At 40.7% G+C, this 17,992-nt stretch overlaps 1 protein-coding gene across 5 annotated transcripts in view; it reads right to left on the bottom strand.

Annotated features, from left to right (window-relative positions):
* Positions 1–4,157: 4,157 nt before the first annotated feature.
* The window catches only part of LOC126387931 (pro-neuregulin-2, membrane-bound isoform-like), an 88,562-nt gene continuing 74,727 nt past the window's right edge, over positions 4,158–17,992 (bottom strand). For 2 of the 5 annotated variants that reach the window (XM_050040731.1, XM_050040729.1), the window contains exons 6-11: positions 15,333–15,356; positions 13,563–13,665; positions 12,523–12,646; positions 12,247–12,374; positions 11,788–12,009; positions 4,158–7,406 (exon numbers count right to left, since the gene is read on the bottom strand). In XM_050040731.1, the coding sequence (XP_049896688.1) occupies positions 6,752–7,406; positions 11,788–12,009; positions 12,247–12,374; positions 12,523–12,646; positions 13,563–13,665; positions 15,333–15,356 (1,256 nt within the window). In that variant the 3' untranslated portion in view covers positions 4,158–6,751. The remainder of the gene's footprint in view (positions 7,407–11,787; positions 12,010–12,246; positions 12,375–12,522; positions 12,647–13,562; positions 13,666–15,332; positions 15,357–17,992) is intronic. The other 3 variants (XM_050040733.1, XM_050040732.1, XM_050040730.1) reach the window with 2 other exon arrangements.

Consider the following 17,992-nt stretch of genomic DNA (forward strand, 5'->3'; position numbering starts at 1 on the left):
TTCAAGTCTTGTGTGTCTTTTCTTTTCTTACGGCCTGCTGAACCCAAATACTGAGCCACTGTCAGCTAAAGTTACTGAAACAAGTCAGGTGAGGAAGCTGCTTGACCTGGACAAGAAATCAAGGATTTAAATTTGAATACACAAGAAACAGTGCCACCCAATGGGAGGCAGAAATACAACAGCAACAGCTGGAAAAAAGGGTCATTGATCTGTGTCTGCTGCCTGGGCCTGTTACTGAGAAATCAATCAATGAGTAGTCAGGGTGCCTACAGGTATCAGACAGTTGAATTTAATGCTTTTAAAGACCCATTAAAGACACATTTGAACCAAATTTAGGACAGATTTTTTTTTAAACAAAATCATGTTTTACTTATTCAAGCATCACAGGTAAGCATTGCAGGCAAGTAGTATATGTGGTCTTGTGCAGAAGTAGGTGTAATTTAGGAATATGGATATTAGAGTGAGTTAAGTCAATCTACATTTTGCCAATAGGAAGTGCAAGTATTAAGTAAAATGGCAGCAATATAGATTTTTAACATTAGAGATGTGAACTTTTACATCGAAAGGCTTCACTCATTTTCACAAAAAACAAAGTTGATAAATGCAATTAGATAAAATGTTTGTAGTAGTAAAGACCTCACACATTTAAATTTAAGACTATTAAATGACTTGTTGGGGACCCGTAGACACCCTGGAAACCTACCTGGTGTTGCGTGCTTTTCCCCAAAGAAAGCATGCAAAGTAGGATTCAACTATTACACAGTCACCCTTAGAACTACTCCAGTTGGTCACTCTTTAAATATTAAACTTTCCAGTCTGACAGACAGTCTACATAATGTCTGCAAGCCTTTTAATGGACAAACTGAGTGGGTATCTCTGGTCAATGAATACATGTGGGCAAAATTTAATATTTCAATTTAATTTTTAATCTAATTTTTTCCACTTCTGACAACACTGCAGTGTCATGGCAGAAAAGTTTCTGAACGTCATTCCTCTGTTCCTGCAGTCATCCTCAGGTGTTACAGTAGATACCTGTTGTTAACCTAGCGTGCTAGCAATGTTAAATTAGGACAAAACTAAACTAAACTAAAAACAAACAAACAAGAAAACTTACATTTTTGGTGATTATCCAGAAGCACTGACAGACGTCATTAACTCCATAAGCCACAAACATAAACAAAGGCCGGTGCGTCACCTTTTATCGTCCCCCGGAAACAGTTTCTTTGGTAAGATTTTGGCAGCTTTTTCTAAATGCTGCGTCAAATATGTCGTCAAATTGATGTTTGCAGGCCCAATCAGCTTTATCCAACATTTATGGCCCAATGCGTCACGTGTTGTCGCATTTATGTTTCTTCATTTGCTTACATTGTGTCTATTTGCACGTGTTTCCCTAATTGACAGTGTATTGAGCTCTCAGAGCCACCTACAAAACATTCTGTGTGTTCCAATACCCATTCTACCTTACTATTAACATTTAGTATGTTCCAATACATAGTGTGTCAAATGCAGTATGCCAAAAAATATCAGGATGTTCTCCTTCTTCTGGTCTGATTTTGCAGTGTGCAAGCCAGCATGCTTTTCTGGCCATTCTGACCCATAATCCTTTGCTCAGTGAAAGATTCCTCACATTGACTGTCAGAAGTCTCATTGATGGATGGATAATAGTAATATTAATTGTTTACTTGAATAGAATAATTATAAAGGTCATAAGTATTGAATAACAATGGCAGAGAAATATATCGCCTATGTTATTTTACTATCTAATACTATCTATCTACTACTGACTCTTTTTAATTGTGAAAATGGAAAGTGTGTTTGATATAGCTAAAATATGCAGCAGCCGATAAACTGCTGGTGGTCAGTAGCCTAGATTTACCTTAAATGCTGTACATGAATAAAATAAACATCTAGTGGTTAATGTAAAAATAAAGGGGAACTATACCCACATTCAAAATGTATACTTGCATGTTATTCCTATTGACTAAGACAGTACAAAAATATTAGTAAACATGAACAACTCTCTCCCAAATGTAAAATCTAGAGTGCTACAACTCAAACTTGAGATGTTGTCAAGTATAAAGTCTGGAGCTGCTCCACAGACAGCAAACTGGGAGGATGTTCTAGATCAGCGGTTCCTAACTGGTTCAGCCACACGATCCAGTTTACTCCTTAGTCGTTAGTTTAAGGTCCACACAGTTCAATATATTCAGCGTCATAGTTGTGTTTGGCCATATCGTCAAGCTCGTTTGCTGCATTTGTCAAATAGCTTTCCTTTATAGCAGGAGACAGCACTTCAAAACAATATCTTTGTGCCGGAAATTCACTGTACTTAAAAAATAAGGTGTTTTTTATTACACATTTGACGTGCTTGTGCTTGTCCATTCTGAATGGACCCCCACCACTTGGGAACTACTGATCTACTTGACACTGAGAGCACTCAGGGGAATGTTCTGAGTATATGGGTACATTTTCTGTTTCAGCACTGAGAACACTACAAAAGACTAAAGCTCATTTGGGTATAAAAAAGAAAACCTGTGGGTCCATAAAATCAGTCTCCTATTCATTGTCTATGGAGCTGCTCCAGACTTTTTACCTTATGACTTCAGAAGGTTGAGACTTACTTCTCTGGTTTCTAGCTTTGAGAGAGAGTTGCTCATGTTCACAAATATCAGTTGAACTTTCCTCAGCCGTGGATATAACATTGCAGTTCTTAATTTAGATGGTGTTCCCCTTTAAATACGATGACACTGAGTTTCTACTGTATGCAACTTCAATGTCATAGTCTTATGGCACAAAATTAATAATTATTAATTATCAGGCCTATATTTAGCACAATGTTTTGGGCATGCTCAAGGATGGGACAATTTTGGGACAAGATTTTTGAGACATTTTCATACAGACCCAGAGCTGCAGTTGGCAATATTTGGTGTGGCCCAAAGCGATCTGTGTCCCTCCCAAGCCCAGACCTGTGCTTTGGCCTTTTCATCATTGCTAGCAAGACGTCTTATTCTGTATAACTGGAAGTCTAACCTCTCTGTTTGGACGCTGGGTTGATGATATCATGGCTCACTTGAAGTTGGAAAAGCTCAGATACACCACTCAAAGATCAGTCAGTGAATTCCATCGGGTCCATTCTGTTGCTGTTAATTCACTTGGAATACCTGATTATTATCATCTCTCAATCTTGACAGTATATTTTGTATAATATACAAACAAATCAACCCCACTAAATACACTTATATGTGTATTAAGTGTATTTAGTGGGGTTGATTTGTTTGTCTGTGCTGGCCAGTCTTGGGGAGCGGGTGTGGGTTTGGATGTTATGGGTTCAGAGTGTATATGCTCCATGTTTCTTGTTTCCTGGTTGTTCTAAAAAAAAAAAAGCAAAAAAAAAAATTGCATAAAAATGACATTTGTGTTTGTATTAAATGAGGAACTATACTATACACAGTGCAGAGTCCCACTCATGCCTTGCAAACGTTGAACTCTTCTGCTGTGTGACTTATGAATCCTGCTGTTGTGACACCATCTAGTGGTGAATCTGTGCTACTGCAGAAGCTAAATGAAAATACACTTGGAGTATCTGTAGCCTACATAATAAAAGCTAAAATGTATCATGAAATATTGACCTGTTCTTAAAGAATTTAATATATTAAGGCTTTTTATTCAGTTGGCCAAATTTGTCTTTAATAAAAAAAATCCCCTATTGCATATATATATATATATATAAACTAATGCTGTAGAAACATCAAGATTTAAATTGATTAAAAAATTAAGCAATTCAGTGGAGCTATCCTCTTTTTTTAATTTCAAGAAGTGCCCCATACTTTTTTTTCTTCTAAAAATGTATCACACTGCTCATCTCTCACACAGGATGTGTGTTTTTATTTGCTTGTGTTTGTCCTTGCACTTAAGCCACTGTATGAGCTATGACTTCACTGAGCACACTGCCACGTGAAGCAGTTTTGTTTTAATCTATAACCCCCCAATCACCAGATTAAACATATATCACGATTGGTTTTTATGTGTGTACTCTGGAGACACAGTGTGTGTTGTATGCATCACGTCAGACGAGTCAAACCTTAAGTCACGATAAAAGATGAGTCAAAATGCAGAGCAAAGCTTTCTACAGAAATAACTACATCGTAAAATGATATGAATAAAGATTTATTTTCTCATATGAACAGGTGGATTCATTTTTCATTTTATTTTACAATCTATGACAATCTCGCATTTTTTTCTTTTTTTTTCTAGCATATTTCAGGAATGACATGAGGGAAAGGTTCTTTTTTATTGCTGAATGTTAAATGAAATACACTTTCACTGACTGGAAAAGAATTGTCTGCTGCTTTTTTACCATGCACCCATCTAACCGTGACCACAAGGACATGCAGAGGAGAGGTGTTCAAACATTTCAAGCGAGGGTGGGGTCAGGTGAGGGGGTTCGGGGTCGGGGGTTAGGGTGGGGTGGGGTCATAAAATTAAACAGAAGAGACTGGCAGGTCGTGCCTGGTAGCATCTCATTTTGGTGAGAGGACTGGCAAAGTGAAGGGAGTATCACATTTAAACTAGAGGAGCACTGTCTTCTTTTGCATTTTTTAGACATACAAAATTAGACCCAGAGGTGAGAAACTCAATGAAATATCTGCAAGTGAGGTGTGACCAAAGACCTTTCTCTATAACAATACCACTGTGCATTTACCATATAGCAGTTAGATTGCAGATCAATCTTTTTAAGACCATTTGATAATTCAGCATACATTGTTTTTTTTAAAACGAGGAGTAGAAACACACCAACAGTGATGAAGCATCAACTGTTCCCTCTCACTGAGTCAATATGGGTTTGACATTTCATGAAATACCTTTGAAATATTTACTTTTCCTTCAGTGGAGGACGGGGGGGCTTAAATGATTTTGTTTATTTCAAAATTATCATCATTCACGGAGTAAATTTGAAATGACTAGATCTGTCAACGAGACAAAGCAGTACACAGTACTATCGGAGGAGACACTATTTGGATGCTATTCGACGTTACTTGGAAATGTGCATGTAAAGTGGAGCGGTCTAAAGCAAGTGATAAAACAATTCATGGACACAGTCATTCGATGGACATGAGTATGTGAACAAGAAAGGCTGACAACTTTATAGATGGCTGCATAATGGCTTTAAAAACTAACTCATGTAAATATGCATTTATATCATGTTATTTCATTCTACACTATAGGCATCACATCGTTTTTTTCCCCACACACAACACACTACAGTCACCTCTTAGAAAATGATGTAATCAAACAGCAAAATAGAAAGTTTGCATATTTTTGCATTGTATGATCCTCCAACGTTTCACAGCTATTTCATTTCTATTATCGAGTGTGTTCTGCACTGTTCTCTGCCGAGCTGCTTCCACTTTCCTTCTCTCTGTATGGGAGTGTTCAGGGAACTGGTAGGCTGTATGTTAACATTTAGGCCTTCATTATCTGAGAACTTTAGTCTTAGGTAGACCTTAAGTTGAGGAAGAGGGTGAGCAGGGTTTAAGGTGGAGGGGGTAGGGAGTTGGGGGGAGGCATGTGGAAATCCTGAGACACTGTGTGGCCTTTTAACACGAGCCACAAAAACAGAATGGACACAGAAGGATGATGAGGCATGGGATTAGGGGCTGAGCTGAGTGAAAACAGATGCAATCTTTTTGTTTTGCCATCACCTCTGATGGCAGGGGTCACCCTGTGCCAAGCGGCTCAGTGTTTTGTTGGCCTCATAACAGACTAACATGAGGAAAACCTGCTGGGGAAATAAAAGGGGACTTAACTGGGGCAGGCTGGGGAAAGGGGCAGAATAGCTGTAAACACATCAAGCAATGACCTGCATAACACACAGCAGCCTTACCTGTCCACCTACACTGGGGGGGGGGGGGGGGGTCACTGTTCTGATAAAGCACTATTCTGTGAACCTCTGACACACTCTCTTCTGTCAGCTCTGCTGTGACACCAGAAGACCCACATGTTTGATGTCACCACAACAAACAATGAAATTCATCTAACAATCACAAATACATGCAAGCAAACTGACATGCGCGCACACACACACACACACACACACACACACACTCACACACGGTCATTTACACACACACACATACACAACCACACAGTCTCTCACTCTCTTTCTCTCTCTGTAGACATTAGTCAGAGGGCAAAAAGGATCTATATTTCTGTATCTGTATTTATCAGAAGTTCTATTAGATCCCAAATCATAAACCCTACAGGCGAATCATATTAATGTAAACATACACTTTATGTTGAAGTGGTTTATATTGCGTGACATGGAAGGGGTTATGTTCCAGTGGGGTTAGACTCCTCAAAGAATGCAACTTGGAAAGAAAGTAAAACAGAAAACCAGAGAAGAAAAAAAAAACATAATCGTGTATAAAAAATGAGGCGTCCATATAAGAAAGGCTACAAAAACCTCCACTGGCCCTCTGGCATCGGCATACAGCAAAAGGCACCACAATATTACTCTATTTTTTACGTTGTGAAAAAACTGGCACATCTTTTTATGCTGTAAATCAAAATGTACATATAAATAGAGTTTTCCCTATAAAAAAGTCTTTGCTGTTAACTAGTAGACAACTTTTGCTAAAATGAAAATAAATATTTCATTTGTTTAGAATATCTGTCAGTTATATAAAATAAAAATATTTCTTATAGATGCAGGTCTATACTATATTGATTTTTGTTGGTTCATTTTCACTCTTTAATGGGGTGTATTGTCCGGTTTGGAGCGTGAGTGTGTCAGTCTTGTATGCATGTTCCCATGCCCACTGTGCCGCCCCGATGAGTGAGAAGTCCGACTGTCCACCGGCCTGTAGATGGTGGAGGGCTCGGCATTCATGTTCTGCATACTGAGGAAGGGCGTGCTCTCACCGTCCTCCTCTGACTCACTATCTGTTAGGCAGCTTCGAGACCCATAGTCTCGAGATGCCTCGTATCCACGCGGGGCCACGTGGCCATTCAGTCTGGATCTCCGCCAGCGCCGGCTACCAGTTCCACTGGACCCACTTCTCTTTGGTTGCTCCCGAGAGGAGAGATACTCCTGGGTGGTCTCATAGTCTTCTTCCTCAGCCAGCCGGTAGGGGCTGGAGGGCAGGCTGCCCCTGCTGTCATTTAGATAGGTACGACGCTGCTGCCGGTAGGGCTCCTGGCACTGGGCATCGTGTAGGGGCACCTGGTAACGGCGCAGCAGAGGCTGGTCATCCTCCAGAGGGTACGGGTTGTGGACAGCAGGAGGGAGAGACATGGCGTGGCTGGCATTGGGGGATGTGATCTGGAAGGTAGGCACCTGCGAGGGCAATGAGTAATGGAAATCCACTGGCGAGAGGCGGGCTGGTGTCGTCAGGGCTGACACATATCTGTAGCAAATACAGAATGGAGTAAATAGTTAAGTAGAGAAGAGTAAAGAACAGAGGTAAGAAAGAGGAGGAGTGTACAGAAATCAGTCATTTTGTTAACTAAATGAACATTGCACCACAGTTGGAGAAATTCTCCTTGAGGGCTTTCTACCAGAAAGTGATCTCTTGTTTAAGGTTAGGAAAAAAGTACTGGTTTGAGCTAAAATGAATACATTTCTGTCAGAAAAGGCTTTCATGGAAAAGGCCTACAAGGGCAAACTGTCAATGGGCACTAAAATATTCAATGGATACAAAATATTTTTCCATACATAGATTTAACCTAGATTTTCCTTTGAACTGAACTGCTGTAAGGTGGGTAAGCATACTCACTTCTACTTTTTATGGCAAAACATGCCCATGTGGTGTCCCACAGGGATCTATTTTAGATCCACTTCTTTTATTAATTAAAAGTACAATTATTATCATTATCCCCATTAATATTGGTAAACCTTTTGTATTCAAACTTATGTTCACTTTTCAGACATGAACTGGGGTTGAAACAGACATGTTTTCACGGCTCTGCATAACAAAAGGGTTTACAGTTTTCCTCAGCATTTGCAGCAGTTCTTCGACGATCACCTGCCTATATCTGAGCTCCTCAGACAGTTTAAACCAAAGCCCAGCCTGAGGTCCTCAGGCAGGAGCAGCTGTTTTGGCTGCCCTTTAGACTCTACTGAAAACTGACAGTGAGTAAACCGTCATCCTCTGCACCCCCAGGCTCTGGACCAACCTGCCCAACAAGATCGCCCAGCCAACCCAGTGTCCTACTTTAGAACAGTCAAAAACAAGCCTTTCATGTCTAGCTGTTACTTGGAACTAAGATTCAAACTTTACTGGTCTTGTTTTCATATCAAGCATGCTTTGAAGCAGCACTTAAGCCACTCTATCTTTTTTCTAAGCACATGTTAGTGTGTAGGCTTATTGGTATGCAGATCATACTATTGCTAATCCTCTCCAATACCCTAACCAACTCCATATCTCTGCACAAAGAGCTGTCAGCTATTGAATAGTGTCCTGATGCAACCTCCTGAATCCTCACCCCCATATTACACTCAAATGAACTCTTGTTACTGTTGTTGTCATTTCAGGGAAGCTTTGTTCAAACATGTGCCATGGTCGTGTGGGCACCATGGCTGGATGCTTATGTCAGTGTAGAGGTTCTTAAAGATGCAGAACCACTTATGACTCTTAAAACTTGGCTGACTCTCTAAGTAGAAAGTCAATATTAAAGGAGCTGTATACAACATTCAGAGCATATCTGTGATTCAGAGTTTGATTCAGGTTGTGTGCACACGGCTCTCAATGTGGAGGCGGCCGGCAGCTAACAGAGCTAACAGCGTGAACAGTGCTAACGACTGCAACAGTGCAGACAGAGCTAATCGTGTTGCCCGGGGAGAACTGAAGTTTGGGCACTACGCTTCTGCGATGATACCATGAGGCAGGATGGTGTTACCAGCAGTAACGGCTGTATGAGCACAGTGTAGAGTGGCGGCCACTGGCTAGTCAATGCGTTACACACAAAGGGATTTGCATGCACTAACATATACGGACCCCTGTGTGTGCAACACACACAGAGGGAGTGTGACTTGATTGTCTGCCCAGGACGCCATTACTCCACTACATCTTTACATAGCAAACTGCTATATTAATGCTCTGAATGTCGCATAAAGCCCCTTTAACCTTTAAAGACAGGTACATTTTTGAGTGTGTTTTCTTGACTGTCAATCTGCGCTTCATACTCGGTTGTCATGGTTGTCACTTTCTCATCCTCCTCCACTTCAGCTAAAACCCTATTTCCCAAATTTTGTATTGTCTGGATTGTCAAAACATCAGAAACTTATTGGTGTTGTTAGTAACATGTTTTCCTGCAGTCATAATCATAACCAAACTAAACATTATGTCAGTACATTTGAAAAGCAACTCATAATTCACATTTCACCGACTGTGGATCAGAGTGATTGTACGGTATGCACAATGCCTTTAGGGAACTACAACATGCTGTGTGAGACACAAGCCTGAGATATTCCCACAACAGTGCTGATTCAGCTGATGCAGGAGCTGTCGCCATGATGGAAGAGGCGCTTGTTACCTGGAATGACTCTGAGGGGATGTTGGTTATGCAATCTGGCTCTGCATAACAACTCATTGGCCAAGGCCCTATTCGTGTATACAGACTTGTTGTATGCTGGCATTGTTGATACCTTACAGCTCAAGCATATAAGCAAGACACATCGCGTCTGTTTAGGTTTTGACAGGCTATAGGTACTGGCCATTTGATTTAAATACTGTTTTTCAGAGAACAATTGCCAGCACTGCACAGTTCAATTTCTTTTTCAGGTTCTTTTGATTGATATCTCATTTGTGTTTTGCTGCAGCAGGCAGCTGGTGCTGGACACTCTGTCAGTCATGTCAGTTCTAGAAATTTTATAATACTTAACAGAAACATGCAGCTATGAACACAATGGGAACCTCCTTGCTCCTTTACATTTTTAGTTTGGCTCAGTTGTTTTAGCACGACTGAGGCTGGACATGTGCAGAATTGCACATTCAGCACCTCAGGTATGCATTTTGCAGCAATAACAGGCATTAGTTAATGCGCTAGGTGTGAAAGGTCTACATCTGGTTGTAAGTATGTCTTTGGTTGGCCTGAATGTTATGTACTAATAGAAAGTATATGTAATGGTATGGTGCAGTCAAATGGCAGGAAGGCAGGCACCACTTGGCTCATCAAGTTGCACCTTCGCTGCAGATGATCTGGGATCCAGTAGATGCTTCTAAACTGCACACCATGAATTTGACCTAGATTTCTTTTCAGTTCCGTTTTTTGTTTGTGAGACGGAAAGGCGTCTTCATACTTGTGACCTGGCTTTGCACTTGCTTAATCAGTTGTTTGCAATGACAAACTTGTGCAAGGGTTTGATTACTTCAAATGCCCCACTCGTCTGAGAATGTGACCACCTTTTGATTTGTTAAGAATTAATCTCAGTAAAGGATGTCGGCTTTGTGGCCACCTTGGATCAGATTTTGTGAATGTCATACTGTCCTGTCCACAGAAACTCGTGTGGCTTCACTCTAATGGTGACTCATCTGAAGTGGACTGAGCATAATCAGAATTCCATAATGTTAGACATTAGGGTTAATAATAGTCATTCTGAAGGTTTTAACAAAGGTGAATGAGGCTCTGTGTGTCAGCTATACAAAAGAAGGGCAGGATGACCTCATGTACAGCGACCTTTAGCATGTTTTTTCAAACCTTAAACACAGGGTCTTTAATTACAGGGTCAACAAAGACAGACTTCCTCTTCATAAGTGGGCCATCATTCCCGTCCCTAAAAAAAATATCTGTACTTTTAGCAAAAAAGAACCTTAACCAACTGTTTTGCTTAAGCGTACACTCCATAATTTTAGTAAAGGGCCCAATCGTGCTCCCATAACCCCAGATTTCCTCCCAGCTTAATGATAATGCAGACTTGTTGAGTGATGGATGCTTAGCAGTGAAATGTGTTGGAATTCAAAACATCAGCAGTGAGCAGGAGGAGCGTTTTGGGATTTGGAGGATCACTGTTGGGCCCTATAACAAAATCCGGAGGTGTACCTTAGGCATTTAAAAAAGCAAGTTCAAGTTCAGGCCATGGGTGACATTAAGAACTACTAAAAAAGAGAGCATGTGGAAGACCTGAAAGCGCGTTATTTAGAGTGAATCAACTGCATCTGAGCTGTCATGTTGGGGTTCATGTTAAAGGAGCACGCTAGCTTTCTGGGAAATATGCATCTTTGCCATCTTTCCCAGAGTCACATGGGACAATTGATATCTCTGTGCCTTCAGTACAGAAATAGGTGCAGGATAAATATAGTCAGCTTTGGAGCTGTTGAAAGGCATATTTCCTCACTTCTGACAGACTAACTGCTTCTTCCTGCTTCTACTCTTTGTGCTATGCTAGGCTAAACTCATCATGGACCTTTCTCTGTGACACAAAGATGGAACTGATATCCCTATGTCTCTCTAGGAAAGATGGAAATAAGTGTATTTCCTAAAATGTCACAGTGTTCTTTGAGGACATTAAAGGGAATGCTTTGGCCGATCAGAATTAAATACTGGCCAGGGAGTGATGTTACAGTAGCTGTATGCACAGAGGTCCCATTGAAATAAGCACTGTTTTTTACTCTTGCCTACCTTAGCGTATTTCATCATCATGCCTGCTGTATGCCAGTTTCCACTGAGTCTCTCAGAGTGCCCTGACTGGCCTCTCGAGGCTGAGAGAGAACCAGCAGAGAGAGGAAACTTCTCAAAATGTTCACGACACACCCAGTGCCACATCAGCCACACGGGCCTGTTTCCCACCTGTCGCTGTGCGGAGAGTCTCCCAGCGAGTCGAAGGAGTCTCCGTACTGCAGGCCCGGCCGATGGGGGTCAGAGTAACCACAGTGTGCAGCGCGCCGGGCCCGTGCCTCCATGCACGCAGGACTGCTGCATTTACTGGTCCCCACGGATGATGACATCATTCCCGGCGAGTCAGAGAGGATGCTGTCAGAATGTTCCAGGCTCCATGTCCGTTCCTCATGTCTGACAAATAAAAAAAGGTGTTAACACGCACACAGCCCAGCGTGTAATATGACTCTCTTTTTTTTCCCCAAAGAAGTATGCCTTTTAAAAAAGAAGCACCTGTTCAGAGGAAGGGCATTTAGCCAAATTCGAATAAATCAACCTCTTAGTGTAAGATTCTGTACTTATATAAGAGGATAGTGCTGAATGTGAGGAAGGCATGAGGGCCAACACACATACCATATGGTGCATGCTCACCTGTGAGTTGATGAATGGGCTCGTGTGGAAGAGTTGTGAGATCTGGAAGAGGCATGGCTGGCAGGGAACGATCCCTCTGTTGCAGGCCGTATGACTCGTTCAGTTGCAGGGACGTTCTTTGATATGTACTGTGTCGGGGAGAAATGGATTTGGCAGATGGGAAGAATGTGGTCAAAAAAAAGACAAGCTTTGATTATGTAACTAATCATAAAACCATTTGGCGTACATCTGTGTGCGTGTACTTTAATAATGTTAGGAATTCTTTCAGAAACTCGCATCTACCATAGGGATTTCCTCTGGGCCTGGGCCTGGGTGATTGGGTCCGTTAGCAAGGCTACGATTGGGATGTTCTGGACACATGTTTTGTCGCAGATGATTGTGCATCTTCTTTCTTTGTTTCCTGTAGAGTAAATCTTGGTCATTCTCTCATTCTTTTTTTTATTGTTGAGATACCTTAAAGGGACAGTTCACCCCAAAATCAAAAATACATATTTTTCCCTTTACCTGTAGTGCTGTTTATCAAACCAGATTGTTTTGGGTGAGTTGCTGGGAGTTGGAGACACTGGCCTCAGAGATGTCTGCCAAAAATTATATTTAGAAATGTCTTCGCAGAAATCATGACCCAGATACTCAAGACAAACAACAGACTTTGTTGTTGGCAGTTTCACGTAGGAACTATTTTCTTTCTACCGAACTACCTGCCAACTGTATCAAAGCGCAGAAGGAAGCTTGCATCTACTGCTAGCTCACCTAGCACCACTGAGCTAGCTGATGTTACAGCTCAGCCTATGAGGACGTCATTAATATTTACATCTTGCATATGGGTGGCAGGTGTAGTTCAGTAGAAAGAAAATAGCTCCCATATGAAACTCGAGTAAGCGGGTCATGATTTATGGAAAGAGACATTGCTGTTGAGTTCTTCAAATGTATTTTTTGGTGCTTTGAGCACCACAAGCCGAGTGCCATCTAGTTCCAATACGATCAAGAGAAGGCAGATATCTCCAACACTCACCAACAATCTGGACTGATGAATACCACTACAGGTAAGAGGGAAAATATGTAATGTTTTAAGTAATAACTTAACATTATTCTTGTCTTACTTGCTCAATTAACTACTTTACCATAGATAAAAAAAACTACATTTTAAGACAGTAAACATAGTAATCTATTATTCCCACATGCTACCAATTACAGGCACTGCAAACATGACATCAGCAATCTGAGTATACAATTTCTTTTTTTAATAAAATTTAGCTAATGATAGAAATCTGAAAGGAAAGACGACATGAGCTGATCCATTTATCAGCAGGACTTACTTGGTTTTACAGTAGGCAACCACACACACGATGCCCACCACCAACAGAGCCACACAAATACCCGTGATTGTCAGGACTCTTTTCTGGTAGAGTTCCTCTGCCTCTGTCAACATCACACCCACAAATACACAGACGCACCCACACACACCACATGCACACAGTGAGAGAAATAACAGGGGAAAAAAATTAGTGTCTTGAAGGTGCAGGTTCCCACTTTTTTTTTTTTTTTTTCACTGTAGATCTACATTTCTTTCTCTTTTTGGACTAAATCCTGAGCAGTATGAAGCTTCATCTTCCTCTGACAACTCACTTCACAGTCAAACCTTTCCTCGCACACAATCACAAATACAACAGATGCTGTTGCTGCCTGTGCTGCGGTAAGGCAGCGTGGGTGGGGGCAGGGACTCAGACTGATCTATTAAGCAACTGTATTCTCTAAAAAATTGAAGTGATTTCAAATTATATATGATACTATAATGGTTCAGGCCTTTGGTGACTAGTGGAACCTGCAAACTGTGCAGTATAGCACAAGTGCACATGTTATTCGGAAATGTGCAATGTTTGACATGCACTTATAGAAGTCTCAATCTGCTCAGGCGTTCAGTCAGCACAATGATGAGATCTTATTTTACAGTAATTTAAGAAACAAGTGAATTTTGAAATGCAATATCATTAAAAATGAAACTGGAGATATCTCGACTGATGCTTTTTGCTTTTCCAGAGAAGAGCTTGTGCGAGGTTGAGGTAGACTTTTTGTGTCTCTGGAGAAAATGATGGAGCAAAGAGGCAGCGTGGTCGCTGATAAATAATGTAATAAAAATGAATTGAATTTGTCCATCTCCCTCCATCTGAAGCAGCCCAGTTTTACAACAGGATACCAATTTGTGTCAAGTTTCTGACACGGTAAATAAATCATACTCATAAATGATAATGGTGCTGGTGTAACAACACAATGTCCTCATGGTCCAGTACTTCAATGTACTTGTGTAATTACATGACCTGTGAAAAGATGCCTTTAGCATCACCTCTATACACTCTCAACCACTGAAGCGCTTCTCTGGAAAAGGTAGCAGAAAACAAGAGCTAACAATGAAGGAGGATGGAAATAGCGGCAGGTTGAAGAAAACACATGACTGTAGGTTCTAAATATAGCATTGCATGCTCACATCACAGCATCTACTCCTTGAAGGATAATTCAAACCAGTAACATGGGTATTATATGTCATACGTCAAAGTTACATTTCAGCTATGCTAACGACGGGGTGATGCAAGAAACATGGACAAGATCACACATAAATTAAAGGGAAGAGATGGCATGTCAAAGGGAATAGACAGACAATGGAGGCTTGGGACCAAAAGGATTGGACAGACAGAGGTGAAGATTGAGGAAAGGCATCTGGGAGCTACAAACATGATACATCATGCTTGTTACAGATGAAATGAAGAACCAAAAATCAGTCCAAAAAGGAAAAAAATGCTACTGTGAGTCAGACGGAAACTCAGTTAATAGATCTACTTTTTCCGTTGCACATGTATGAGGGGTGCAAGTGATGACATCCATGTTAATAATGATTGATGGAGGATCAGTTGCATCGGCTGAGGGTTTGTCATGATCATGAGTTATGGTACAATCGGTTGAGAGATTGATTGGTTAAACGATATGATTAACAGTCCACACCACAGACGGAACGGGAGCAAGTCAGAACTGAGGACATCTACAGTATTTAGTAGCTATGCTAGGACTGAGAGTCAAAATGGATTGTTCCATACCCATAAATTCAATCCCAAGATGCTCTGCCATTGCAGAGGGTTGGACAGTTGGAAGAAAAACAAAAAAAAGAAACAAAAGACCAGGTTAGGAGAGTGGCACCTTCTAATATATGGTGGAGCAAACAAAACATCGGCATTACAGATACTGAGACAACAAACACTGGTCAGTAACTGTCAGCATGACGCGGGCAAAGACGAGGACACACTTACAGCATGCAACACACACTTCAGACCACACTACATACAACTACATGACTACACATTTTAATTTCAGTTCTTTTTTTTTATGATTTTTATGTCTAAAATATTCTAATGAAGCTCCATCATTCCTTATTGTTCCACCCCTCTATGTACTGTATGTCTCAACACAGTCTGATGTTGTTGCTTTCACCTTATTTCTACATTTAACAAGTGACTTTTGACAGAGGCTCCTGGCAGTGGAAATGTAACTAGGTACATTTACTCAAGTACTGTACTCATGTATGATTTCAAAGTGCTTGTACTGTACCTGGATATTCTTATTTTATGCTCCTTTATACTTCTACTCTAATTTTGGAGGCAAATATTGTACATTTTACTCTACTTCATTTATTTGATAACTTTAGTTGTTCTGTTAATGTTTGTTAGCATTATCGCCGGCGAAACTGACAATATCTGCTTAGGTATTCGCCTTGCTTTATTTGCGTATTTTCGTCACTGTGTCCGCGATATTTGTTACTTTCTCTTGGATTTGTGCTGCTGGCATCTGGTCGCTACTATGCCAATGAAAATCCTGAACACAGTAAAATCATAAGAAAATAAGAAAATACAGGCAGAGGGCAGAGTCTCTGCACATAATTCCACCACCACCGAAAACTTCTAGTGGGTCATAAGTGACAATTGAGAGGGATTACTTCTGCATGAGTCTCTACCTTGTTTTTCAAAATATAAATCAACTAATTAAGTATGATATATTATGTAGTTTAAACCAGTGGTTCCCAACTGGTGGGTCGCGAGTCCATTCTAAATGGACCGCAAGTGACTTGCGAATGTGTCATATTTGTAATAAACACTCTTTATTTTTAAGCACAGTGAATTTCCGACACAGAGCTTTTATTTTGAAGTGCCATTTGTGCCATTTCCTGCTGTAGATTGAGTGACTAATGGACAGCGACTTGACATAGACAGAAAACTAGCTTGACGATAAGGGCAAATGCAAGTGTGACACCTAATGTATTAAAGTGTGTGGCCCTTGAACTAATGACTAAGGAGAAATCTGGACCCTGGGGCTGGACCAGTTAGGAACCACTGGTTTAAACTACCCAGCAGTACATAGAGTGATTACAATTAGCTCCACCTTCACCAGTTGTGACATTAACCTGATGAATACATTCATAAATCAATAATCAGGAATCCAGTAATATTTTAAAAGATTCTAAAACGGGCCATTCTGCATCATGAGTACTTTTACTTTTGGTACTTTAAGTACTTTTTAATGCTCATACTTTTATACTTTAAGTTAAGTATTTTTACACTGCAGTTTTGCTACTTTTACTTATGTAAAAGTTCTGAGCACTTCTTTCACCACTGGTTTCAGTCTTGCCGAGAGTGCTTTTTTGTTACATAACCAAACAAAATCTCCTAATGGGAATATATTAGGCGCTTAGCCACTCTCATAGTATGCATCATCCACTGAGATTACCTGTGCTTTCAGTTTTCTGCTTTCTCAGAACGCTACATTGTCAATTCCCGAACACACCCATCACATGAACAGGCAAGTTAAAAGGAGTGTATCTGTACAGCATCGGAATAATCATGCTGAATAAGAAGAATTACAGTTCGACTTTATAATATATGGCAGAGCGAGGCCATAGGGAGGCTGCACCAACCAGCTGAGTTCATATCTCTGGCAGCTCACTTGCTTTACTTGGGTTGAAGCGAGTCCCAGCTGTTCTTATGACAACATGCTCTTGTTAAGCCAAGTTCTTATGGCTGAGGAGCAGAAGCCATCCTCCTTCTCTTTGGTATCTCCTGGGGATGGGAGGCGCCCCTCCAGGAGGCTGGGTCTTTAAGTGCGGAATGGATGTGTGTATATGCACATGTGCCTGCTCTCTGAGAGAAAATGTGATGTATTCTCCTTAATTGATTGGAGAAAATGTGAAATATGTGAAAGGGCCATTAGTGATTGCTGTGTAGTTTCCCAAAAAACAAAGCTCACTTTAAAAGGCTACATCGAGTGCATCTGTCACGTCTGAATGTGGCTTTCATAAAAGTGATTTCTACTGTAGATGTGCATCTTGGAGCCAATGAGATGATGTTACATCATACTCTTGGACTGAGTAGAGGCTTAATCTTTTCTTTTTGAAATAACAGCCTTTAATTAAGTTTAGAGGTGAGGCCTATAAAACACAGAATTACAAAGTACACGCAAGTTTTTGATAGATGATGCTTTCATCATGGACAGGGAACATTGAATGTTTTTTTCAGGTTATTGATTTGAACGGATTTGCACGTAAACTGAGTAATCAAAGCCTGCTCTGTGTTCATGTGTCTGGATGAGAACAGAAACTAAACGCTGTCCTTGATGCAGTTGCACAGCTGCACTGAAGTTAGACAGGATGCAGAAAACAGTGTAGGAAAAAGAGCTCCCACACACACATGGTCTACTCTGCCAAAAAAAC

This window comes from Epinephelus moara, chromosome 3 (genome assembly GCF_006386435.1).
Source record: "Epinephelus moara isolate mb chromosome 3, YSFRI_EMoa_1.0, whole genome shotgun sequence".
NCBI classification, from domain to species: Eukaryota; Metazoa; Chordata; class Actinopteri; order Perciformes; family Serranidae; genus Epinephelus; species Epinephelus moara.